Raw genomic sequence first — 27904 nt, 5'->3', positions numbered from 1 at the left:
TTCACTGGATCTCCCAATTGCTGGTCACCATGGATTTTGCTAGTGGCTATTGTGTTCTGGAAGGATCTGTAGAATCAAAAAATCACATGTAAAATAGATGTATCGAATTTGAATTTTTGTGTTTTGAATGCGTGGTTGTGAAAAAATCCTTTTCGTTATTGTGTACAGCTTACAATTTGATTGAGACTCAGAGCATATAAAAAGCATGAAATCCTGTATTTCAGACTTCCTAGAGTTGTGTACTCAGGCTTGTTCTCCCCTGATTTGTTTTAATTTGACTGCTTTAGTGGCACTAGATAATATCAAGCATTTATTGTGTGTGATTTATATGGATAGGGAAAATACCATACACACTTTCTCAGGCCAGGAACAATGTTCTTTACACATGGCATTTAATACAGTTGTGAGCCTAAATAAATACTGCTTTTGAATATTGTGCACAGATCCTGTGTAATTATGGAGCAGTGTGGTTTATTATGAGAGAACATGCAGCATTGTGGAGTGCTCCTCAGCTGATGTTTGGATAAAACAGATCAGCTCAAATATTGTCTGCAACTGATCATCTGAATCTTGGGCCAGATTTCCTTTCCCTTACTTGTTTTCAATGGGTCTTTAGTTAATCAGGGGGAGCAGTGGGCTCTGGTGGCACAAAGCACAGGGATGTAGCCATGGATAATGGTGGGGCTTGGTTGTCTGTGTGATATTTACAGCTGAAGTAGTGAATGGAAATGGAGAACTCTTGTCTTTCCCATTAACATTACACAGAGATAGGAATGAACAAAAATACTCTGCAAAATGAGGAAGTTAGACCAGTCCCACAGAGGGTGGCAGGTGGAATTTATGCTAAAACAGGCATTCAAAAATACTCCTCCAGGCTATTTCCACCCATAAAAACAAGGCAGACACAAAATCCCAACAATCTGTACTCTGAATGTGCTGTACATGGGAGGAACTTCACATAATGAAGAACAGATCTGTGGATATTTATCTGACTTCAAATCATTTGACAACAATTTGATCATGATCATCTCACCAGTGTGGGGAGGCAGCTGTGTGTCCTCCTTCCTCTTGTCCCAGCATCTGCATCCTCTGCTGGGTAACTTCACTGGGGTGTTCTGCTTTGTGTGGTTTGTGGCAGAATGGGCACTGAGAGAAATACTAACAAGAACAGAATGTATTTTGTTACAACTTTTTTGCTTTTATCTTTTTGATCCTCTGTTAATATGAGTTGTCTCGCTTCTGCTCCCTCTGTGCAACTGATTCTCCTCATTGCTTTTCCTACTAAGAAACACTGAAGGAATAAATTTGCATCACAAATTTTTATTGTGATAATATTCTTTGAAATGTGCTGCAGCTCTGAGAGAGCAGCTCGTGTTATGTCTTTGCAATGGTGAGTAATGTGTTTGCTCACTTTGTTCTTTGTGTTTGATAACCTGTGAAGCTCCCTCCAAATTCACTGGGGTAGGGCTGGGTTTTTATTCCCCACAATCTGTAGGAAATGATTGAGATGCCAGCACAGCTAATGAAGGCCTGATATGTTCTCCTTATTTTTAATCCCTAAAAGTAGCTGCATTGAATATGACCTTACAGTTTAGCTTCAAAAAGTTGGCATGACATTCATCAAGTGGTTTAATGTGCTAGAATAGCAGTTGCCTTTTTTTTGAGCTTGAAGAAAAAGCATTTTTTTAATGATTAAATTTAAAATACAAAAAAAAAAAAAAAAAAGAGTTCCCTATCATGCTTTAAGTAGGTCAGGATTTCTGCCACCCTTAGAAAGGAAATTGAAACCTGACCTGCTCAATGGTCAGGGTGGGATGGAGGAAGGAGGTTTTGGTGTGGGTTTTTTTTTTTTTTTTTTTTTTTTTTTTTATTTGTTTCTAATAAGTCAAAATATACTTGGTTTTTTTTGAGTTTTGTTTCACTGGCCACGTGTTGGATATTGTAGGGTATTTCAAGACATCCCTGAAATATTTGTCATGCTGTGTCCCACCAAGAATGTAATCTTAAGGTCTCCACTGTTTATGAAGCACAGTCTATATTTTATCTCATGCTGAGAAAAGATGTGATAATGGTTGTTTGGGGATTATGTGAAAATGAAGTGAGGAATGACCCTTAAAAATTGGTAGGAAGTGGGAGATTCCCAAATGAGACCAGGGAGGTGGGGAAACAGAATTGCTGCTCTGGGGTTTTTCTAATGAATATTGTCCTTGCATTTACAATGGGGAAAATTAAGATTAGGGAGAGAAAGAAGCATTTAAAGAAAGTGCCATAAAAATCTGTTGGGCTACAGAAATGAAAGCTAAACCTGTAATTTGAGGCACTTGTGTGTGCCAGTGGTGCAGTTTCAGGGAGTGCAGGCACAGAGCCTGAGGAGGTGCCTGGGATGCTGAAGATCAGCAGTGGATCAAAGGTGCTGGGAGGTGATGGGATGTAAATGAGCTTCAGCACCAGGTAGCACAGCCCCTCCTAAAGGAGACACTCATTCCAACAGGAAATGCTTTACTTGCTTTTGGGTTCATTCTTTACATCTCTTTTAACCTAAAGTTAAAAAAGAAAGTAGATTTGCCAAAATATTTCTTTTAAAAACATACTTGCCTAGGCTTATTTCTTGAAGGATTGAGTCTGAGTTTGGATGAAAGATGGCAATAAAAGTGTTACTGGTTGCATCTTTTGTTTTTCTGCATCTTACTGTTCAGAATAATTTGAGCTCTGCTCTGTGAGGTATTAAAGGGATTCATAGAGATCATTCTTCCTTCTCTGATGTCCAGCTATTCAAATTGCAGTAGTAAAGCCAACAGAGATTTAGCAAGTCATTCTAAATGGTGCTTTAGGGCAGGGAATAAATGATGTCCTAATCAACTGACATTTCAGTAGGGAATTGTGATATGATGTAAAATTACCTTCATTAGTCCAGAAAACCCATGTGATTTCAACAGCAAAAATATTACTGAATATTACAAAAATATTCAAAGGCTGCTGGGGCTTTTGGTCTCACTGAAAGGCAGCAGCCTTGAAAAGCACCAAGTTCCCTGAGCCTGTATTGGGCTGGAGAGGAGGGAAGGATGATTTGTTGAGTATGACCACCACCTTTTGCTGCAGAAAGGATTTTTTACAGTAGAATATATTAGGATTTTTGCTAGTCAAATATATCTCCGTGACAAATTGCATGTTCTGTCTGAAGTAAGACAAGCTGGGGATTCTTACTCCAATTTCTTCTGTGTGTTGTATTGGCTATTAAGGACGAGCAGAATGGTGTGATCTTACCTGTTCTCTTTCCACCATGTAAAAAAATTGATCCAAGTAAATCCAAGTGAAGTGAATTGGGTCTCTGACATATATGTATTAAAGGTTATTCCAAATTAGATAAATTGCTTGCTTTTAGATAGAAGAATTTTAATCTCTGTTGAATTTTGGAAGGATGCTTCAGGCTGATGGCTGAGAGTGATTAGTGTTATGAGCAGAAGGAGCAGATGATTGAATACTGAAAAAAAATTTTAAAGGAAGACAAGCATAGCCCAGATCTTCTAAGATACACATAGTTTTAGCTTTTCTCTCTCCTTTGTTTTCCTTCCTAATCTATTATTGTTTCAGGGTTTCAGTTGTTAGAGCACACAACCAGGACCATAGATATGAGTGGAGACATCATCTCTACCAAATCTGGTTACCTATTGAAGACTGTCAGGTCATCAAATCATCCTCTTGTTAACTTACAAAACTTTTTAAAACTAAGTAATATTAATTTTTTTAACTAATTTTTTGTCCCGTTACTCCTGTTGATTCTGATTCCAGACCCCCACTGTTGTGACTGATGAGAAATAGAATTTCCAGTATGAAGTTCTACTCTATTGGTTGGACTTCTTATAGTTCAGTAGCTTTTTCTGCTGTTTTTCCTGAAAAGCCAATCTTCCTAATCTTGTGGTTATCTAATTGTGCATTCATAGGATGAACTCATCTGTTTTGAGTGTGATTGACCAGAACCACACTGGTCACTTCAGGTTAAACCTCACATCCTGCTGCTGACTTTGAAACACCAGCAGCTCTTCTGCTGCCACCTTGGGTGTCAGGTGCCTTTTCCTGACTGTCCCACATGGCAGGGGAACCATGAGGTGCTATTTAATTGGTTTAGGGCTGTCATTTTCTCTGCTTGATGCTCTTTAAGTGATGAGCTCCCAGTGACTCTCTGACTTGTTTCAAATGCATGAATTAATTCATTTTTTTCAGTTGTGTTGTATTCTGTTTCTGTTGTGGAAGGGCTTGGCTGTAAAGTAATCTTGTGTGCTTTGTGTAAAGTATTCTGAAATAATTTGTCATGGTCTTTTGGCTGTCTTATTTTTAGCAAGTCTAAAAAATAGTATTTACCCTCTGTCTGCTACCCCATGTATTATTGCATTGCTTGTGTTTTAACTGTTCATTGACTCAGCTTTTTAGAGGTGTGTTGATCAAGCAACTTGTAGGGTACCCTGAAATAATGATGGACACTTTTTGGGTCTTTTTTTCTCTCCTTATACTTTTGGATCAAGATAAACTAGCTGAGTATGCTCCAAAAGCTTTGGAGGAGGGAAGGAGAAATTCTAATAAACAGAGAGAAGAACAGCTTTTTATGCCCTCCCACCCAGTGGAAATCCCTGGGATCTCAGTTCAGGGATCTTGTTCAAACTGTGACCTGCCTGTGTGGTGCACCCAATGGGAGAGTTTATTTGGCTGAAAAATAACACAGAAATAACTGTGTGGCTGCACAAATGTTATCCTGGCCTGTGGGAGAGGACAGCAGGGGAAGGACAGTGCACAGCAGTGAGGTTACAGCAGCTTCTCTGGTGCTGGTGCTGACTTAACATGCAGGGATACACTTCTGCTGTTCCCAAGCTGAATATATAAACTCAGGCTTGTTGGGACTTCTGCTGCTTATCAGAATGGCAGATGATGTCTTAACCTTTGAGTTTGGCCATTCATTTGTGATTAAATAAAAAGAAACACTTGATTTTATTGTATCATAAACCAAGATTTATGCAGGAGCTCCCACTTGGTCATGGCAACTTGTTCTTTCAGTCACTTCAAACTAAGGAAGTTTAGTGGTAGGGAGGACATCACTTTGTTACACTTTGTTTTTTGAGCACTGATAGGGGTTTCAGAGCTATCCAGGACATGGCTGATGCAGTTATTGCTCCACCAGGCTGTTTTTTCAGTTGTTTTTAATTGTGTGTGCATACACCCACACTGTCTCTGTATTTGAATAGCTTGAGGAAACTGGACTGTATACTTTTCATGCTTCAAGTCAAATACAAGTCTCTGCTCTTGGCAGGAATTTGGCTTGGTTTCTCCCAATACCCAGGAGAGATGAGCCAACATTTGTAGATCACTCAATGGTATCTTTGTGAAAGATGGGTCAAGATTTTGATTTTTGACAGACTTTCAAAGCCTTGCATATTTCCCATTGAGACCCCAAATCATTGTTGTATTTTGGAAGACCTTGGTCATATGCCTGGCTCTCTGACAGATGTGTCTTATCAATTTTATCTTCCTACTCTGAGATTAGACTTGAAATATGGGAGTGTCTCGTGACAAGCCCTCAGTAATGTGGTCAGGATATCCCATCATGCCACAAATACCTTTTAATGTTTTTTCCCTTTTACCATAAAGCCACATTTCCTTGTCTTGTTCCTACATGCTGTTGTTGCCCTGTTAAAATGTGTTGAAAATGCAGGACAGAAGGTAGAAGTCTTGTTTCAGTAAAAGATTTCAAGTTAAAGATTTGTTGTGACTATTTTGGGACCCCCAAGTGTTTATTTTTTGTTGTCTATATTTTAGTTTTTTCCCCATGTGATTTCTGGCTTATGTAGGTGTTTGATGTGATGGAGCAAGTGAATGCTTAGAGTACTACTTGGGTTAGTAAGATCTGTCAGCTCATCCACACAGTGCAGGACTTTCTCATGAGGCAAGGAATGGATATGGAGGGCTAGGGGGGCAACATTTCTCATGTAGAGTCTGGTGTGAGATCTCAACACTTGTTAATGACAAATATGTTTGTCCTGTGAGACAATGGGTGACGTGGAGCTGGATTGTGTCTAAAAAGGGACAGGCTTGGGAGATTTCGTAATTGTGACTTAAGTTCAGGTGTGCTGTGGGCAATCCTAATAAACTATTTAATTTGATATTTGCTGAGAACTCTGAAAACTTGCAAAGTTCTCACTGAAGGAGAATAAAGCATAATAGCAAAGGTTATTGACACAGTTGAATTATTATTTTAGTGCATGTGTTTGCCCAGTAGACCATAATGGATTTGGAGTTGTTGTTCTGGTACACTGAGTAAATCCTGGGTCGGTTTTGGTGTGCCTAGTCATTGTGAAAGCCCTTATTTCTCAGTGCCACACAGCTGCTCTTGGAGTGTCAAGAATTGGCCTCTCAAGTACTGGCCTGTTGTTTGGCCAAACTGGCAGAATGGTGCTGTAAGACACGTTTTTGTGACTGTGTCCTTAATTGACTAGGCAGCACTATGTCAGGAAAAACCACTTTTATTTAAATACTCATAGAAATATTTTTTTCTATACTATTTAGAGTTAATAACATAAAAGCTTCTCTAATTTTTTTTTCCCTAGGGAAAAAAGAAAGGATAAAAGTGATTTAAGTTTTAGCTTGCTGCAAATTCTCTTGTCAGGTCCAAGCCCCTTGAAATGGTTTTGTAGTAGAGATGTTGAAACACGATGGGTGGTGGAAATATTTATTATTAATTGACTCAGTATGTCTTTTTTTTTCTTTAGAAATCCCAGTCAGTCAGGGCTGTTGTTCAGCCACTACCTGGTCTGCTTTATTTCTGGTGCAGCTGAGAGGACCTGGTCTGTATAGCAGAGTATGTACTTGGGAGTTTGGAAAATAGGGTTAACTGTGCCTGAATGTCTCCTAAATTTTTGAGATGTCTGGGCTCATTTAACCTCCTCTTTTCTGCAATATGGAGCAGAACTTGTCTGACAAAACAAAAATGAAACAGAAGTGGTGTGCGTGCATCCTTTTCCCAAAAGATATAAACAGTCTAGAAGGAGGATTGTGTTCTCAGAGGCCTGGCAGATGATGCTGAGAATTGACATAACACAGATATAGGCAGAGCACCAGAGTCTTTTTGCTTTTGCTTTGTTGCTTAAAGGAGGGAGTTCAGATCAGTTCTCTGGAGTCCTGATTTGAAAAAAATGAAATGTTAGCAAAGCAATCTCTGAGATTTTGTGTCACAGTGTGACTGAGCTGAAGAGAAGGGAGCTGCAGATGACTGCAGATAGCTTATCAGCAGTGTTTAAAACCCCAACATTCTCATCTGAATTGAGCACTTCCCATCTGAATCTGATAGAGTTGTGGCTCCTGCCTGAAGGCTGTGTCCTATTGCCATGATGAGCTGTAGTCTCTGCATGGCACATGGGCTGCCTGTGAGACCTGTTTATTTACTAGTTGAAGACAAGACCCATTGGGTGGGGTTTTTGGCCAAATAAGGTTTTGAGAGCGCTCTGAAGGGTCTCCTCACAAGGTAAGGACAGCAAAATCCCCCCTGGTAGAACTTAACAAAATCTGGACAGGATTCTTCCTTCACCCAGCTGCCTCTTTTATTTGGCAGTCAGGGAAGAGATGGCCCAACAAACATAGGCAGCAGCTACTGCAAGTACTTGAATAAGGATTTGTGGATTCCTGAAGCTGAGGTGTGAAAAGGAAAATTTGACTGAGTTTTATCCCTAACTCCCTACTGATCTTTTAAGCTCCTTTATTCTGAGGCTCTCAGAGGTGCTTGGTGTCGCTGAAGTCAAATTTCTCTTTGCTCTGCTTTTGCTCCTTATCCTTTAATATGGCAAAAAATGGCTTTTGCTGGGTTCTTTTGACTCTTTTGGATCTCAGAGGTCATGGCTGCTGCAGACTCCAGGAAGAACCTGTGTCTATGGGTCCCTCAGCCCAGAAAATAAAGCTGCAGTGGCCAGCTGCAAGTCATTGATGAGCTCTTGGCTGCTCAGCAGAAACCACTGTGACTTGTTAAATGTACTGAAGGTTGTGAAATAAACAGGTTTATTCTTGTCTCACTTCAAGAACCCCTGCTTGAGAATATCAAAATTGTCTAATCCAAGCTAAGCCAGAAGCCCAGGAATGTTTCTAGAAGCATCTTTGATTTAAAAAACTAGATGTCATTCTGTAAGCTTTCTCATGTGTGTGTTTTCTGTTTTTTAATATTCCCTCCCCATAAATCAAGTCATTCCACTTCTATAAGTAAATTTCCCTCTGACATGGAAATTGAGGAACAAGTGGAAACGTCATTTTTGCTGATTCTCTCCACTCCTGTTGTCTGTGGTTCAAGTCTTGGCTATGTATTGAAGACTGTATTATTATTTTTTAATTGAAACTGTTTCTTCCATAATAGAGAGGATTGTTGTTTTGTTACTTGAAACAACAGAAACATCTTGGTTATAAAAGCTCAAGGTTAGAAATTCTAAGTGTTTGATGCTGTTTAATGAGTCTATCTACTAAAAATAGGCTTTGTAAAGAAGGGTAGTAACTCATTCTGTAATACTCCTACTCAACAGCAAAAGCCATAAAGTTTGGGGTTTTTTTTACTGAAATGATTAATGGCTGCATATCTAAAGTTCTGCACACTTTTGTAATGCTCAGCAGAATCTAAAATTTTGAGAGAATATCTTGTGTTCCTGCTTGTGAAAATAGCTGTTCCTTTAATCTGTTTTGTTTGCTGCCTTGCCAGCCAAGCTAAAAAAGTGAGCAGCACCATCAAGCTATGCTAATGTTGTGAGGCATTTTCATCCTTCAGTGTCCCAGAGGGCTGATTCCTTGTCTGCCATCCTCCCTGCATGAAGTGAGTGTGTGCATGTGTGAGGAATGCAGGATTGGGCACAAATCCTGTACCCTTTGAAGACACTCTGTCCAAAACAAACACTCAGTTCCCAGTCAGTGTAATTTAGTTGATAAATATCTTAACAGCTTTCTGGGGAGGAACCTCTGCTTGTTTTCTGCAATGTACCAAAAGCACATTTAGTGTGATCCTGAAGTCCTTGGACATGAGGGCCTGTAGTGCTGCTTGTGCTTTGATGGTGCCAAACCATGCAGATGCTTTATTGTTTGCTTCCCCCAAAAATGTGGTGTTCTAGACTGCTCAGAGACTGGGCCTTTTGTTTAATATTTCATGGGGATTAAAGAGAAGGACAACAGATAAAACCACTGTCCATGAAATGAAAATGAGCATTCTAATATTTATTGGTGTCAAAGACCAGGAGACTTCATTGTTCCTGCTTGGCATTACTGATAGTTTTCCCTGTTGTATGTCCATGTGTAAATCCTTGGGCATTTTCTATTGATATCTTCATCCTGATCACATGTTCTCAGGCTAGAAACTCAAATCCAGAAGGAAATGTTTTAGTGAGTGTATGAAGTAGAATACAGATTGCAGAGGCTGTGCAGCCCTGGTGTGAAGAGAAGCAGCAACATCACACCATTTGTTTAGCTCTCATGTGAAGCTGCTGTCTTCAGACAAACTCAAGTATTGAACAAATGTATGGATGTTATTTTTAAAAATAGCTTATATAGGTAGCATATCTGCATGCGTAATACACATACAAATGCAAAATTGCCTATTTAAGGCTCCTAATTTAAGAAAACAGAGTGCCATCTGTTTTGACCCTGATTTGAAGGCGAGTTAAGGAGCTGCTTTGGTGCTTTGCTCAATTGGAGAAAGCCACATATAATGTGTTGGCCAGTGAAAGATGTACACAGAATGGTGTCCTGCTTCCACGGTCAGCTGTCCTTACAGTAAGGCCAGTGGGGAAGAGTTGGATTTGGAAAGAAAAGGATCTCCTGAAATGATGTGGTTTGTGTGCCATGAGGAGCTCTCTAATACCAGTGGGGTTGGGATGTCTCTCTGTGCTATTGAATGAGTTGGGTGCCTTTGGTGAAGTCACAGAAATTGCTACATATTTTAATAACTAGCTAACTAAATAATGGAAGTAAAAAAAAAAGTATTTTTGAATTTTACAGTGCAAGATAATTTTTTCTCAAGTCACATTTTGAAATCTTTATTTGAAGATGTGAAAGAATTCATTAAATCCACCTTTATAACAATGTGCCTTTGTGGTGGTGACACATGCTCTGACATTAGTGGTCTGCAGTGAAACCAAAAGGAATTCCTTGGAGCAGGGCAGGGGAAATGGCTTTTTTCCCTTCCTCAAGAATCAGATGGAAGTGTGTGACCCAACAATGCTATTGGTGGCAGAGTGGCTGCTGTTTGTGGGGGCAAGGATGACAGATTTGTTTGGAAGGAAGTTTGGGATCTGTGTGTATTAAATCTGTCTGGAGATGGGAGAGGAGGCAGGACATGGACTGAGTCCAGCTCTGCCCTTGACTTGTCCCATACAGCCCCCTTTGAATTCAGGAGGAATTATCTCCAAATAAATATAAGGGTGGATGTGCATGAGTGAGTGAGAATGCAATCACCTGATGTGGGATTCCCATAGTGAGGTGTTGACTCATCTTTTTATGTATGGAAAGCTATTTTGCAGCCTTAGAAACAGTGCTTTCAGTTGGGGAAGGCATGGAAGCACTTGTATGAAGTGCTTTTCCAAGGAGGGATTTTTTCCATAGTCAAGTCCTGTGCAAACATGAAGTGTCTTTGATTTAGGGAAGGGGGGAGTGAAGTACTTTCAGGTGCTACTGTCTGTGAATAATATCCTGCACATGGAGCCCCTGTTCTGTTGGTCCTTAGGCAATACTGTGATAAAAAACAATACAAACACCTGCACTTGGATCCACCTGCTGAGCTCTGTAGCTTTATTCCCTATTCTATAACTTAGGAAAAAGGAGGCAGGGACTTTTCTGTGCTCTGGCTGCTGTGTTGAAAAGCACAAACAGCAAGAGCTGCCAGAATAGAGACAGTGAATCTGTCCTTGTGTTGGGCTCCTGCATGCACAGACAGGCTGGGGGAGAAAGGAAGGAGAAATCCCTTTCCCTGCCTTGCCTGCTCTCTTGCATTTACTCTTGCTCCTCTTGTAGTGGGGACATAAATTGATTTAATTATGTACATTATGTTAATTTCTCATTATTTTATTGAGTTCATGTCCCAGCAGCTTCTAAATTTCAGGCTTAGTGTGCTAATGAAGTTTAATTGTTCCCTACCCAGATAATTTGTATTTATAAATACACTTTGTTTTCTAACTAAAGGAATTCTGGGGCAGGAAAATGCCCAAGTAAATTCAAGGTTTGCTCTTTAACATTGGCAGCTGCTGTGCAAGATGCAGGCTGAAGCTGTAGCTCTCTGTGTTAGCAACAACAACAAAAAAAGTTTGGTTTTTTTTGTTTTTTTTTTTTTAATTGTGAGATACAATTGTGTTTGTTTTGCACTTTCTAATCTTGAAAACAGCAGCTGGGTAGAACTGGTTGGCTCTCCTCACCTCTGCCTCTGTAAGGACTGGAACCAGTTTAGTTGGGGATAGGTCAGCAGCGTGAAAGTTTTGTTTAAGATCTTTCTCAACCATGTCAGTGTTGTTTCTCTTAACTTGTTTAGCTTTTGTGCTGGGTTTGTGAAGGTAAAACATGGCTCAGCCCTTAATGTACAACTGTTCTGGCTTCAATATAGCAAAGCTATAAATAGGCTCCCCTTTGCCTCCCCAGCAGTAGGAAATGACTGCAGCAGGTGTTGTCCTCCACTAGAAATTTGCACATTATTACTACCCAAGTACTTTTTTCTTAAAATCAGCTTTCTTGTTATGTGTTCTTCCTTTGATAAATGCCAACTGACTGGTCAGCAAGTATCTTGTTAAAATCTGAAGTCTTCATTAGGTCAAAAGAAATAAAAACAGAAAGGTATTTTTGTTTTATTTCTGTGCAGTCTCTGTGTAAAGTTTATTTTATATGCAATTTAAAAAGTATTACCAGAAGGCACAGGAGAGCTGCATAAAGGTGGCTGCTGACTGAAATGGTTTTTATTCTTTTAGCTTTGCTGGGCTGGATTTTAGCTCAGGTTTGTAGCACTTCTTCTGTGATGGGACTGGCTTGGAAGTCTGCAGGCAAGATTTGTGTCCATGCTTGGATTGAGTTCTCCTTGCACTGCAGCATCAAGAAAATAAACAGGGTTTTTGTGCAATGAGGTCATGCTTAGAGTAAATAAGGATCTTGCAGTCTGGTTCATGTGAAATGGGTTTGCTGGTGTCAGTAACAGCTTCCCCTTGATCCAGACCCCATCGTTTTGTTTGGATTGGTGCTTGGTGCCAGCAAAGAGCTGGAGATGTTTGGGCAGGGAGAGTCAGAGTCCTTGTGTTTGTGCTGCTGAGCCTCTTCTGCTCAGGAGGGTGGAGAGCCCTGGCCTGCTGCCCCTGGTGGGTGCTGCAGAAAGTGAAACCAGGGCAGATGTGCTGTGCAAACAGCAAAAAGGGGGGCACACTCCTGTGTTTCAGTTCTGTTCAACACCTCTGCACCCCTTCCTTTCTGCCACAGATGTGAGAGCTGTGTGGAGCTGCTGTTTGTGAGAGGGGCTGGGAACTGCCACGAGTGTGACACCCCCCTGAGGAAGAGCAACTTCAGGGTGCAGCTCTTTGAGGACCCTGCTGTCGACAAGGAAGTGGAAATCCGGAAGAAAGTGCTGAAAATGTGAGTGTCACCATTTAAAATAACAGAAAGTGGATGTGTTTCATGCATCAACATTTAAAAAAATTTACTTGTTCAGTAGTACAGAGGAGATTTTTCTTTTTTTTAAAGTGGCAAACGATAAAAGTTGACTCCATTTTATCATGGAGGGATTTCAGAGAATCTGATTTTGTGCAACAATTGAGAGCTGAATTCTCAATTTAGCCTTGAGGGATTCCTGCTTAGTATTAGAAAATGTTGAATGTTTCTATGTGGCCTTCTTTGGCAAAGACTTGGCTCCAAAATGGAGATGATTAGATATTGAGGGGGTGAACATGGCAGCAGAGCAAGAAACAGGACCTTGATTGTTTTGTTCCCTGGGGACCTGTTCTGAGAGTTGAAGGCCAGTTCCCTTCAAAATCAAAATGGGCAAAAGAGAGTTCACATTGTTTTTTGCTTCACACAGCAATTGTTAGTGGAAGTGGTTCCTTACAAGCCTGGTGTTACCAGTCTGTCATGCAGATTTGAAAGCTCTTGAAATTGAGATAAATGAGGTCTAAGATTGCATCTCACTCCTTGTGGCCAGTAAAGCAGCATTTTATAAAGAAAATATGGGAGCCAGTTGGTGTTTTAATAGAAGAAAATCTGATAAATGTAACAACCCAGAGAGAGCTCTGTGTGCCTAAGTGAACTTACAGGTAAATTATAAGCTTGTCAGCCTTTATCTAAAACTTGGGACAATAGTAAATGAATCATATGATGTTGCTGAGATGTGGGGAAACTGTGCCACTGAATACCAAGATGCTGATGTGGAGAGCAGTGAAAATTTTGATGTTGGATTTTAAAGTCTACTGAAGTTAACAGAAGTCAATCTGTAATAAGTCAATTAAACATGGAATAAAGTTTAGTTAGAAGAGAAAATGTTGGAAAATTCTTGGCCCGCTGTGGTTTGCCAGATTAGTTTTTAGGAGGCAGAAAAAATGCCCCCAGATTGGAAAATGGCCTCAATTTTTGGGATTTTTATATTCCTGGTGTCACGGTCTGCAGATCAAGCAGAATCTAGTTTTTATATTTTCTTGGGAAGAAAGTCTCCTGTCTTGACTTTCAAAAGCTGCCCATGTTCTAAGCCAGTTGTCCCTTCATCTTTTTACTTTTTCCAGCTCTGAAGAGGTGAGTATGAGTGCTGGAATGCTCTATTGATATGAAATGAGATAATTGTGTAGCATTTTCAGTTTGCTGCTGACATATGCTTTCTGTTGTTGGCACAAAGCCAAACTCTCTTTTCTGATTGTTGTAGAAAAGCTTTTTTTTTTTTTTATTGTGGGTGTTGCTGTTGTCTCTGCCTTTGTTAAGAGGCTGGCTGGGAGTTACTCTGTCTTGGCCTCTGTGCTCATGTTTACCTGTAACCCTGGAAAAGGAATTGGCAAACAATAGGCAAAGATAGCAGAGATTTCTTCCAGGCTCCTCCTTTCCTTTGGAGCAGGCACTTCTGTCTCCCAGTGAAGATTCTGGTCAGTTTGGGAGTCACAAAGCACACAGTAGATAAAAGTAGATCAATGCTTAATCAGCTTGCAGCAAAAGCTTTGTTGAATGGAAATTGCATCTCTCTGTGTTTTATAAATACTTTTCTCTTCTCTCAAAGATACAATAAAAGAGAGGAAGACTTTCCCACTCTAGATGAATATAATGATTTCTTGGAAGAAATAGAAGAAATTGGTAAGTCTTAATGCTTGAATTTTTGATGTGCTGTGCTTGTGAGACCATAGGCTTTTATCTTCTGACTTAGCTGCCTATGAGAATGTTTAAGTTCAGTTTCTGTAATATGATTTATCACAGTATCAGATTTTTATCTAATTACTTTTTTTTTCTGGATTTAATCATATTTGCTGAACTGTAGGACATTGTTAAGTAAAACATTTTATCTGCCAGAGAAAAAACACAAACCAATGAGGAAACAAAGCTGGAGAAGAAAGGCTTGCAGGGGACTGTCAATGCTGCACTGGCAAAGATTAAACAAAGAGAGGAGAAATTGAAATTTTCATTATATCCCTCCATTAGCTTTATCTACCATGACAGAAGCCATATGGTGTCTTTCATCATTTTTGCTTCTGCAAGTACAGTAGTTGAAACTGCTTTGAAGCTGATGACCTTACATACCACTGTGGTAGCATTTTATGTTGCTGTGCAGAAGGAGAAGGTTTAGGAACAGACATTGATTTCTTTCTCTTTGGATTAGCTGAAGCAGAACTTTGCCCTTTGGGGAAGGGACAATGTTATCAACAGGGTTTATTTTCTTCTTAGTTAGGGTGACTTGTGATTTATAGTGGAGTGATGGGTTTTGCTTAGAAAAACAAGGATGTGTTCAAAGGAGTGACTCCTAAATGGTTTGTTCTTGGTTTTTATGAGCTTCTGAGGCTTTTCTTTTTTTTGACCTGGAGGAAGAAGAGGTGACTTAGAGCATGCAGGAGGGGCAGTGAATGTGATTTGAAGGAAACCATGGAGATGACACTTTTCCTTCATTTTTCTCAAAGGAGCCCTTGCTCCTTTTTGCACTGTGGTGTTTTGGAGAAATGTATCCAAACACTTACTGCTGTGAGCAATGTATCATGTTTTTGTTGGCACCAGGAGGCTGAGGCTGGGAAGCCAAATCGTGTGGCTGGGAAACACCAGTCACACTCACATGGTCCAGATATCTGGAGGAGATGATGTGGGTGTAGCTTTGTTTGTATATTTTTTGGAATGGTATGGGGGAAGGAGGCAATGAAGAGAAAGAATGGCCAGAGGATCCTGGAAGAATCTGTGTGCTCATGGGAAGCAAAACTACTTTTTTTCATGTAGCATTAAATATAATTTCCCACTTAACTGCTGTTGCAGGAGTTTTCAACATCTGTAACAAGGGAGTTGAAGTTTTGTCTGAAATTGTGTGAACCTCATGAATTTGTGCAGGATGTTAAAGTTTTACAGCTCTTGGGATTAGGTGGTTACATTGCAAGTGGTTCCAAATCTTGTACTGGGAACTTGGTTTTAGAAGCAGCAGAAACCTGGCTGGTCTTGGTAACCTTATGAAAAAAAAATGATTTGGCCAATAATTGTTTTGGCCCTGCAAATGCATAGTGAAGGAGCTTGATAGAGTTTTTAGGAATTGGAGTTAGTTACCTGAGAGGAACACCTAAAATACTAAAAGGAATTGGAAGTCCAACTGCATCCAAGTTCATTCATGTGGCTGCCAGGGTGATGAGAGGAAGGAAGGGGTGCAGTCAGAAGAGACTTTAATTTTCACTGTCAGTGAGTTCATTTATGATATTCCAACTCCAGACAGATCCCAGAGGACAGGTTAGATTCAACAACACCACTTTAGGCAAGAGTTCAAGGCCTGTTTGCTCTCCCTGGTGACAAAGCCCATTGCACATTTGTCCCCAAGCCCATCCCTGCTGTGGTCCTGGGCAGAATTCCCCACCTGGCACTTGTCTGATGTGACATTTTCCTGTGCATGTTGTGAATGGTGTGCCTGACTGAACAGTATGTTAAAAGTCATTGACTCTGCATGATCATTTCACACTTTACTGCTGAGAGGAGTTATTTCATTTTTGTGTGTCTCTGAATTCCCTGCTGGCTTGCTCATGTGGAAAACTGGGCTGCAAGATGGAAAAGAAAGGATGTGCAGGGCAGCTTTGAATTGTGGAGCCAACATTCAGCAGACTTGCAGTAGCTGCTGGTGGTTGGGAAGGTTTCCCCTCTCCCCAAGCCCCAAACTTTCAGTTTTTCTGTGAGAGGAAGTGCAGCTTCACCTTTTTTTCTCTCTGCTGGAAGGTTTTGTTTCTGGGGTTGTTGTAGGGGCTTAAATGAAGTAGTTGCTTAGCACAGACAAAATGTAAACATCCTGTGTAGGTGTATTTCATGTGACCCTGATTCTGATAAGTTTTGCAAATATTCCAGGTAGGTCAGCTCCAAAACTAGCAATGGAATGAGACACAGGAATTGCTGACCTCACTTCAAACACATTTTCCCCCTTCATATCAGCTGTTTTATACCTACAGACTTTTTCTGTTGAAATAGAAGAGTTGGATGGTGCAGCAGCAGTGTGTGTGTGTGGGAAGGTCAAACAAACATTAGGGTAGTCACCTTTTAAGATTTCTATTATAAAAAGCAGGTTTTTGAAGTGGTTTAGAGTGTAGCTACTGAATAATGCTTTGGGCTAAAATGTGTTTAACAAGGCTTTAAATAAAAACCGCATTTCAAAACGAGTTCTCCCCAGAAGAAAAATCAGTTGGACAATTTGAGAGCATTATAAGCACAGTTTATTGTTATTAGCACTAGGAATAAAAACAAAGTGAAAGGGTTAAAACCTGCCTTTGGGAAAGGTGTGGGCAACATGTATCTGAGTGAGTCGGGACTGTGCCCATATGATGACAGGGACCTGGTTAAAGGGTCCTCGCTTGCTCTTTCTGCAGAGTTTTCTTCTTCCCCCAAGTATTTCTCCTTCCCCAGAGTATCTCCCTGGCCATTTTTCCAAGCCCTGTGTGAAAGCTCTTGGAGCAGGACCCGCCTCCCAGCGTGTGCCTGGCACCTTCTCCTGGTACCTGAGTGAGGCCCCCAGGCATTACCGCAGCACGATTGTTCTGGGTAATTGCTGCTTTTTAAAAAGCATTCAGCCCCAAGGAGGCTGCTGTTATTGGTGTATTCCTGTATCTCCCTGATCCTCCTTTATGCAATACCAGCTGCCTCTCAGAACACTTATCTGACAAGTGATCCTTGGATAGGAAGGGTTTTGCTATCTGTGATCACTTGTGGCTTGTGCTGTTTATTGTTTCGTGGTTTGGTTTTTTCCCCTTCTGTGTGTGTGTTCTCGAGGATGGTGTTGCTGGTCCTGACACGGGCAATAACACAACTGGAAATTGGGCAGCTTTATCAAAGATCTGTTTCAGTTCTCATCATCACACTGTTCCTGCCAAAATGGTCTTGGAGTGATGGGGCTGAGTGATTTCAGTCATTCACTGCTGTTTACAGCTCTTCTGGAAAAGTTGTTGACTCAGTAAAAGACCACTGAGGATAAACAGAAATAATCATTGATACCTAACTGACTTTTCTGGCTTAACTGTGGGTTTTCTTTTGTTTCTGATAAGTATTTTGTTATAATCCCAGAAATGTTGGTTGGAAGGGACCTGTTAAATTCTTTTCCATCGTTTCTCTCCCTCAGTGCATTTTAAAAGTACTACCCCTTTTAAAAGTACAGGGATCAGGCTCAAAAGCACCAAGGGAAGTTGCCAAGGTGGCCTGGGACATCCCAGGCAGACTGAGGATGAGGCTGTGCCTCCCTCTGTAGCACTCTGCCATTCCCAGCCTGGGGTTTTAGGAAGATGATAATTTAGGAGTTGTTTGTAGTAGGATGGGAGCAATATTGTTTATAATGAACTAATGCTAGTAATTTTCAGCCTTAGTCTAAAACAGGGAGATTTTGAGGAACTTAGTCCTGCAGTGCAGTGATATTCATTCATTCAATTATTGTGCCATTTAATTAAAATTTTTGTCTTATTTTCTTTTTTTATAACTAGGAAAATGTTTTTCCATTTGTTATAGAATTGTATAATGAATGCTGTTGTTTTGAAAAACAGAGAAAGTCCCTGTAGAGGCTGAATTTCAGAACTTGGGAGTTTCACCTAAATAGAATGAAATGTTTCACAAAAAAACACAATAGTCTTCCTGTTATACTTAACAGATGTCTCAAGGCAAGTCATTTTATAAACCAACCAATGTGAGATGGATAAGAAGATAAATAATTGTTGCATACAAAACAGCTTCTGTTTCTTTTCCCTGAAGGGCTTCAGGCCTCTTATATCGGCTTATGCTATATTTCAACATGGACAAAAATAAGTCTGTCTTCTCTTTGAAACCTTTTCAAACCAGCCATCTGCTTTGCCACTCATATTCAGATCTACACCAATATTTTTTCAGGGTAGGTGTAGCATATGAGTTGGGATTTTTAACTCTTTCTAGTTTTTCTACTTCTATTTTTTTCCTTATTTAAAGTTAAGTAGTACATTTAAAATAAATTTCTGGCAAAACTCAAAGCAGGCTAAATAAAAAAACTGCTGCATAGTCCTAGCTATGTTCAAGTCTGTATGTTGAGTGATAGCAATTGTGTTCTTTGGTTTTATAGTTGTTGGGTTTTAAATGCCAAGTAACTTGTGGAGGGGACAAGGGACAAGAGAGGGAAATAATATCTTAATTATTTTTTGTGCCCTAGTGCCCCTTGCAAAGCAGACTTGTCAGCTGTATTGTGAGGATACAATGGCAAGAATTTGTATTCTATAAATATTGATGAAAAGACGTTTGAAGCTCATGAAAAATTTATTAGAAAATATGTTGAAAGATGTTTTGGCTGCTGGCTGGCCACTGGTAACCATGCAGTGTCAAAGAGCAGCTTGTTTTGCTGGTAGGTGTTTATTGGAGGAGGGAAGATGCTGTTTTCATGTACTAAAGGGCAGCTATTGACACTGAAATTGATGTAGGCAGATCCAGATTACACTGTTACACTTTCCTTTTTTTTTTTTTTAACACTTTTTTGCCCTCTTTTACCCTTTTCCACTCTTGCAACAAAATGTCCTAAATGTTTTCACTCTTGAAGTGTGGACAGGTGAGTGTTGAGGAGGGGATGCTGAGGACCAGGACAGTGTTTCTCATCAATGGCTGTAGATCAATGTTCTCTGGAACAAATTTCCTCTGGCCTTTGAGGGGGCTGGAAGTCAGAATCTGATTGCTGGTGTCCTCCAATATCCTTGAGTGACAAAGCAGGACAAGATGGACAGAGCAGAGTCAGCGTGGTGTGAGCAGATCTGACTGCTGAGAGGGTTGTGGCTGTGACTTGGTTCCAGCCACAGCAGGAAAACAAGGGGGGTAAACACTTCCACCATGAGCAGAGCAGTGGGCTTTTAGGGTGAAAATTTCCCAAACACTGATGCAGAAATAGATTTTTTTGGATAGAAATATTACTTCCTGTGAAGTACCAAAATACAGCCATTTTTGTAAGCAGTTCTCAATAAAGGTAGGCATCTGCAGGTGTTTAAAACATGCCTGCTTTTCCCCAGTATGAGTTTTAAATCTTGAGCTTCTTGTTTTACAGACCAAATGGTAGCCAGTTTAACCTATTAAAGATAACTGAGAAAGAAGCAAAAAAAACAAACCCTGCAGGTTTCAAGCAGCAATAACTGCAAAACAGGGATCATCAGCTTATGGCTGGGTTTATTTTTAGAGAAATATTCATGATGTTCAGGAGCCTGAAGGCAATTTGGCATCTCCTCATGCACCTGAAGGTGGCATCTGGGCATCCTGCTAGCACAGCATGGCTCATGTGCTATTTCTTTCTTGTGTCGTCACTGGAGAGTTTAGAGAGCTGCTGTGGATTGAGGTTGTAGGAAGTGCTGACATTCCCATGCAGCTGCTGTCACTGCAGAGCCCTGGGCTGATTGTGTGCCAGCATTTGCACATGATACTTCTTCTCTGCCCTAATACTCAAATATTAAAACTTCTTGTCAGTGGGCAACTGTAGGCTGGAAATTTGGATGTCAGATCACCATTAAAATACTGAAGATTTAGACTAAAATCATGTTTTGCTAAGGAGAGGTTGCTACAACCAATAAGTGTGTGTTTGTCACAATATGAAATAGGAAAATATTATGCCTTTTGGAGAGGAAAAAAAACCCAAAACATTTGGGGTGGGTAGCTTGCTTCCAAAAACCAAGGAGCTGAACTTGGAATGGTTTGTTTGGGTTATGGCAGTGCCCAGAGGTCCCAGCTGGCATGAGATAAAGACCTGAGGGAGAAGTGCAGCCTGAAGCTAGAGCATGGAGATACAGCAGGTGGTGTGTAGGAGAAGGGAACCTTTATTCCCCTTTTTCTGGTTCTTGCCCAGTGGTCTGCCCAGGAACAGTAGCAAAGTTTGAAAATTCAGCCCAGGTGTTGATTCTAAAAGTTTTAAAGCACAAACTGAGCCATCTTAGATCTTCCCTCTGAACTGAGGATGCTGGGGTGGGGTTGGAAGAGTTCAGCTGATTCAGGAGCCAGACTGAATTGAAATGTCATTCCTCTTAATGCTGCTTATTATTCAGAAAATGGGAAAAATAAATACAGCTTTTTTTAATTTTTATTTTTAAGGTTAGGAGGTTATTGAACTGTATCTCGCTGAGCCCTTCTTTGTTGCCGTTTGAGGAAATTGAGTATTTTTAATAAGAGTAAGATGATGTGGTGGTTTGGTACTCCTGGATAAGAGAGTACTCCTGTTCCCATCTGTACCCTTTTATTACTTCCCTGGTACCTTCCCTGGCTCTCATCCCCTGTGTTGAGCCAGTTCAGGTTACTGGGGGATTTCTGTTGACACTGCAGAGTATCTGAGGGAATTCTGGAATCAGAGGAGGGGAAAGAGTTAGGCCTGTGCTTGGGGAGCAGGAATGCCTCCCTTGGCAGCCAGAGCTGGGCTTGTAGAACTGAGCTGCATCCACAGCTCTACCATTTAGGACCTTCCTGTTTCTTCTCATCTCCATTTGCTCCTGGCATTGATTTCTTGATGTTTCCTTCACTGGTTCTCACCTGGTGTGCCAGCCTGAGCTGCTTTTGGTTTGGTTTGCCTAGAACCCTCCTAAGTGCCCTTTTCTGCCATGTTACCTGTGGGGAGGATGGAAGAAGGGAAATGATGTTCTCCAGACTGAGATGTGTATTACCCTGCTGAGTAAGAACACATTTCATGCTGCTTCCTTCTGTTCCCTCCAGCAGCCTCACTGGTACAAATGACTTGGCAGTGGTGCCTGTGCCCAGGCTTAGTTTGGTTCTGGTTGCCTAAAAACCTGTGAAGAGAGAACTGAACCAAAAGCTCCCAAGTGCCACGTGCTGGTGTTTGCACAAGAACCTCCTTCCCTCTGGGGTGTGATGCAGCATGGTCACTGCGCGGTTGTTTCTTGTGGAGGATTTATCAACAGCAACACAAGTTTCTCTGCTGCTCTCGTAGGCACGTGACAGAGCTCTTGGAGGCTTGGAGTGCTCTGTGCTGGCTCTGTTCAGTAGCTCTAAGGCCATGGGCATGAGCCCAGCATCCACTCAGGATGGAGATCACCAAGGGACTTCCCAGTGATAGCGGCCTTCAGTTGGAATTCACTTGACACACAAGTGAACCAGTGACCTAGAGGTGAAGGGCTCAGGCATTGTATCAAATTACAAATCATCCAAACCATCTACATCTTTCAAGCTGTTGATTATAGAAACTGTTCAATTTCTTGTGATACCATGTGTAGATAATTGGGAATGTTGTGCTAAATTATGGAGCTTGCTGGCCGACCCTGCTTGCTCATAATTACATGAGGTATAGTCTGTCACCACTGAGAGACATCAAAAGAATGTCAGCTGACCTATTAATCTGGAAGCATCTGCAGATTCCTCATAATAAAGGTAATTGTCCATTGGTGCCTTTTAAGTTATCAGGCAATGTAAATTTTATTTGTGTACCTGAGAGTTCAGTCACTGTAGTCCTTGTGCATTAGATATTCCCTAGGAAATGGGTTGACTTAATTTCCAGCCTTGTCTTCATATGCCTGTGTTTGGTCTAATTTGATTTTACAGGAATCACCATGTTCTTAGCTATAACTGCTACTTGGAAGGGTCAGTGTTTTATGAGTAGTATGATGATTATTCATGTGTATCATTACAGTGTCACAAAATGGGATGCAAGATTCAAATTTTAATCTCCTACAGATGTGTACACCTACAGAAACTCTGCTGGCTTTTGTTGAAGTGCAGTGACTTAGCAGATTGTCTCTGTCTTTATATGGCATGTTTAAATAAGTTCTGTTACTGCAATGTTTATATTTGGCTAGAAGGGATAGGGAGCATAAGAATAGTGTTTCTTTGTCGTAGTCATGCATGCTGACCTAATACTTTTGCTTTCTGTCTTTATAATATTTATGCAGTATTTAACTTGACCAACAATGTGGACTTGGAGAACACCAAAAAGAAAATGGAGCTGTATCAAAAGGATAACAAAGAAGTCATTCAGAAGAATAAGTTAAAACTGGTTAGTTAACTTCTCTCCCCTTCAATTTTTATTCTTTTGTTAAAGAACTAAAGGATTTGTGGAGTACTTTCTTAAAACAAATCAAAGCTGAAAGCACGGTGCAGGGTTCTTTGTATTTAAATATTGAGGTTGAAATGTAGTTATGCTTTATTTTGGGAAGGGCTGGAGGAGAGGGGCAGGCAGCAGAGGCTGTGTGTAATACATCACCACGGCATGTGTGCTGGCAGTGTCGTTGGACAATGGCCAGGAGAGATGAAGTTCATTCCTACACCAGGACAATCGTTCCTTTCTCATCTGAAGGAAAAAAGAAATCCAGACTCAGACATTATGAAGCTCCCAGGAGAGAGTTGTAAAATTGAGGCAAAACACAGGCCTGGTTTATGCAAAATTTGAAATGAAAGATGTTGAAACAAACATTAAAACTTTTGTTCAAGAGCTGATAACAGTAACATCAGGGATATTGTATATATAATCTGTATGCAAAACACAGGGTTCTTTGAAGATTCATTCATTGAATTATGGCTCACATATCATTTTGTTCTTTAAAAATAAACTTGCATGCATTTATTCCTGTAAGAAAAGTTTAATCTGTTAAATATTTTTTCAGCATAAAAATACACATTGTTATCAGTTCTTGAAGGAAAATGTCTGCCCAGAGTGTGACATAACAAAGGTTTATGTTTGTAATCCAGTTGCACTAAGGACTTGCTTTCAAATCAGTAGGGGTGAAATCCTCACTCCCCTGAAGTCTGTGGCAAAACTCTGGGTGATTTCTTTAGCTCTAGGATTTCACAGGAGGAGATTGGAATCTGAAAAATGTTTGTTTGAACCTCTTCCTTTTAAAGGCAAGGAAATTTCCCTAGGGGTCCATCTCTGATCTGTTATCCTGTCTCTGACACTGTGCAATATCCTCTGCTTCAGAGCTTGAAGAGACCTGCCAAAGCTTTGGCTGTGTGTCTTATTTTACAATGGAGCTGCAGCCTCTGGGGTCACAGTGAGAGCAGCTCTGCCTCAGCCCACCTTCCCTTCAAGGAAGTGGCTCTGGCAGCCTGGCCAGGGCCTGGGTGATGCTGGCAGGCAGCTCTGAAATGCCCTGTACCCTCTCAAGCCCCCAGCACTTCTGTTTGCTGTGCTCCACAGTCCTGCTGGCTGCTGGAGGCTGGACAAGCCTGTGTGAATCCAGACTCACTGAAGAGCTGGAAACATTTCTCTTTTTTTTTTTTTTCTTTTTTAACATTTGAAACAGTCATAATTTCTTTTTCAACAATTGAAACATAATAATAGATTTTACACAGTGGTTATTACAAAAACTGCATGATCTTGCCTATAAATTTCCCCCTCTCCTAAAAGCTGAAGGATTGCTTTTCCTCTCCAGCTCCTCTTAGCAAGTTTTTAAATGTCTTTACTCCATGTGTGGTAAAAGGCCTCCTACTTTCTTGCTTAAACTTCTTATGGCCAGTCATTGTCCCTACATTCTTGACTTAATTTCTTCTGTCCACTGTAATAGGTTGCTTTTGAGGGATATAGATGTTTTCTGTCCCTCTTGTTGTTTTTGTTACCCTTTGCCTGCTCCAGTGTGATTTGTATTTGGCAGGCAGAAGGGGCCAGAATTAAATGCAGAGATCTTAATAAAGGAACTCTGTTTTCCCATCTCTGCTGGAAATACATTGATCCTGAGACTGTTCTTCTCTTGTAGTTTAGAAAACAAAAGTGAAGATCTTGGTGTTCTTGTAGTTATAAATTATTATTTTTTTTAATATATAGATATTTATATACACTTTTTACTTGTAAAACCTTGTACCCTGAGTGGACTACAGCTTTTCCAGTGTTTCTCCCTTAAATATTTGCACTTCTCCAGTGATAGGGTAACTTGTTGCTTCCTACTTTATCACTAGATGTTTCATTTCACTTGCTGCTTTGTGCACTCTTGAAATAGTTGTGTCTGGATTCTGTGATGTGAATGTGCATGTTTTCTTGATTATCCTTTCTTGAATGTGGCAAAACATGATTTTACTTTCTATTTACTTCTTCACTTGTAGGCTTGAGTTTACTCCAGGCTTCACTGTCATCATCTTTCCCTTCACAAATTAGGCTGTATTTAGATTATCTTTAGTCTGGACACAACCCTTGCTGCCTATTGAACTCATCTCTTCTCTTTTACTGTTTAAAGAATTTGATCTGACATGTGATAATTCTTCCATTTTCCTGTAGTCTGCTCTGGTTTAGGTTTGTTTATCAGTGTACTTATTTCAGACCATAATTTTTCTGGGCTGTTTCTTCAGACTAGGTCTGTCAGCACTTCCCTACAAGTTTTCTTCTGTTTCAGTGCAAATTCCAGGCAGTCTTTAGAGATAAATATGGAAGAGCCTTGGAATGTCTCAGAGACCCTGAGCTCTTCTGTCCTGTTGACCAAACCAACTAAATCTCTTAATTCTCAGACATAAGCTCACGTAGAAGTTTGGGGATTTTCTTCTTGTTTTTTTTCCTTTCATTAAATGCAAAGAGAGCCCAGTTCCAGGTGGTTGCTGGTTGGTGACCAGCTTTTTACCAGTGTCACTGCACCAGTTACAAAATGGAAGCAGCTTCTGTTGGCTCGGTGGCAGGTGGTGACATCTCCCAGGAGTAACTGGGGTTCACTGGGACCCACTGGCTTAATCTGTCTGGTGAAGGAATTTTTTTTTTTTTTGCAGATTCTGGCTTTTATTAGGTAGCTGTGCTTTATGATACAACTTTATGAATAGAACAAACTTTACTATGGCCTTGGCCTCGATAATGATCACAGATCTAGAAGAACTGAGTTGGAAGTGACCCACAAGGATTATTGAGTCCAGCTCCTGGCCCTGCACAGCCCCATCCCCAGGAGTCCCACCCTGTGCCAGGGAGCATTGTCCAAACCCTCCTTGAGCTCTGTCAGCCTTGGTGCTGTGACCACTGCCCTGGGGAGCCTGTTCAGTGCCCAGACACCCTCTGGGTGAAGAACCTTTTCCTGATATCAACCTAAACCTCCCCTGACACAGCTTCAGGCCATTCCCTTGGGTCCTGTCACTGGGTACCATAGAGAAGAGATCAGTGTCTTCCCTTGTGATGTTCTGCTGAAACTCCTTTCATCAGTAAATCATCCATTTAAGTTTATAAAATTTTAATTATCTTGCCATTTTTACTGCATCTCCCTTTGCTTTAGTATGTTAAATGGAGAGGATTTGGAAAATGTTTCCTGTATGTTTTTCCTTGTACCTTCTAGCAACCAAACTGACATTCTTTTGATCCATCTTCTTTTTAAAATTGTTTAATCCTCTTATTTTCCTCTGTCTCTAAGCCCTCTTCTATTTTTTTATTCTTTCACTGTGCTTTTCAAATACAGATTACCTAATAGTTTGCACATTAAAAAGATCCTTGCCAAGAAATAGATCTGTAACAAGAACTTGTCATTTTGTACTAGTAATCTTTCTTTTCATCTCATGTCACATGACTGCAATCCAGGTTATAGGAAAAATTCCTTATTTTCTAAAAATGTGACATTTTCACAGTTAATGCTTAAATGCTTAAAGATACAGGCTTCCCTGTTAATATTCACATATTTGTAATTTCTCATTTCTCTTCTACACCACTGCTAAGCACAGTGTGCTTTGCCAAGATGCAGCTGATGAGTGGGATGATCAGGAACAGTACTGTGGGATTATGTTTTTGTTCATCCTACTTACATCATTGAGTTATAGGATGTGTGGGGGCTGAGGAGGGCTCACTTTAGAGTGAAAGTGGAGGGAAAACCCCTTCTGTAACATTTAAGGAGTCAAATCTGACTCCAGCCAGCAGCAAGTTAAAAATCTTAACTTTACACTGGCAATGAGGAGGTAGAATAATCATCCAGAATCACCTTAAAATTCTGCTTTAAAAGGCAGAATTTGGCTGCTTTCCCCTTGCCTGGCCTGGCTGGGGTCCCTGGGGGCAGTGGGGTTGCTGGGAGCTGATTTCTGCTTTCCCTCTCAGACGCGGGAGCAGGAGGAGCTGGAGGAGGCTCTGGAGGTGGAGCGGCAGGAGAGCGAACAGAGGCGCCTGTTCATGCAGAAGGAGGAGCAGCTCCAGCAGATGATAAAAAGGAAGAATAAACAGGCACTCCTGGATGATCTGGTGAGTAACAAAAGCAGAGGTTTCAAAGCTCAGTAGCATTGACATGCATCTCTGTCACTGTGTGGAATGAATGGATCTGTCCCCGTTTCCCTGGTTTGTGTTTCCATTCTCTCACCTGTTATTTATTTCAGTGGTGCAAACCACTCTGGTTTTGGTAAGCTAGGGGCTGGATGAAGGCTGCTTCTCGGATTTGTAGCTCAACTCTACCTCTGTTGGCTTGTTAAGCAGTTCTGAGGAGTGACTGAGGTGTGTGGAAGCAAAAAGGTCATCAGGAGGTGCTTCTTGGCTCAGCCACCTGTGCAGTGGAGATGGTGGAGAGCAGGGGACAGTAACCTCATGAGTTATCCAGTCATTGCTCAGCCCTTTCTCAGCCAGAGCACCTAAATGATTGGTGGTCCCTTTGTATGCAACAACAACTACAATGAAAAGTTTTCTGCCACAAGTGTGTCATGTTCTCTTACTGCCACTTCTGTACAAGTTGCTCCTGTTGAAGTGAATGAAGTTCATATAGACACACAGAGGAAAACTCATACTTGCTTTTGGAAATTGTGGGCATCTTGATTAATGTACTGATTCTGCATCTCAAATGCAATAATGTGTGGGCATAGAGAAACTCCCTCAGTGTGTTACTTAAGGTTCACATCTCAATTTTTTCAATACAAGTGTGTGTACAGACATGCATACACACACATTCACAGGTTTAACACCCATGAGGACAGTCTGTACACATGGCCTGTGTGTAACCTTGAGGGGAATCAGAAAAAAGAAGTATGTATGCATACATACATGTGTTCAGCTGTGTCAGTGTGGTTTAAAGCTGCTTGGCATATCCAAATGATATTTTCTCTCTTGTATCAGTGCATCTCACACTAACACAGTGGTAATTCCTGCTTTGTAGTCTCAGTTCTTATTCATGATACAGATTCTTTTCCACTTTTCCTGGAAAAGTAGAGTTTCTCTTTGAGCCAGGGCAGAAGGCACTGACATGGAGTGAGGATCTAAGTGAAATTTAGGAGTTTCAGGGCCTCCTGAAGAGATAGATGCCTTGCTTCAAGCCAGGATTCCTGGCAACCTGTTACTGGTGTTCCTTTTGTAGGCAAAAGCAGAGATGAGCAGAAAGCTTCTTAAAAAAAA

At 40.8% G+C, this 27904-nt stretch overlaps 1 protein-coding gene across 1 annotated transcript in view; it reads left to right on the top strand.

Moving 5' to 3' along the window:
- Positions 1 to 27904, top strand: part of MNAT1 (MNAT1 component of CDK activating kinase) — a 119050-nt gene that overhangs the window by 21636 nt on the left and 69510 nt on the right. Inside the window, exons 2-5 of the mRNA XM_066551887.1 lie at positions 12457 to 12609; positions 14228 to 14301; positions 22539 to 22642; positions 26630 to 26770. Of these exons, the coding sequence (XP_066407984.1) occupies positions 12457 to 12609; positions 14228 to 14301; positions 22539 to 22642; positions 26630 to 26770 (472 nt within the window). The remainder of the gene's footprint in view (positions 1 to 12456; positions 12610 to 14227; positions 14302 to 22538; positions 22643 to 26629; positions 26771 to 27904) is intronic.

Source organism: Molothrus aeneus, chromosome 6, assembly GCF_037042795.1.
Source record: "Molothrus aeneus isolate 106 chromosome 6, BPBGC_Maene_1.0, whole genome shotgun sequence".
In the NCBI taxonomy this organism is placed as follows: domain Eukaryota; kingdom Metazoa; phylum Chordata; class Aves; order Passeriformes; family Icteridae; genus Molothrus; species Molothrus aeneus.
This window is presented reverse-complemented; position numbering and strand designations above follow the sequence as displayed.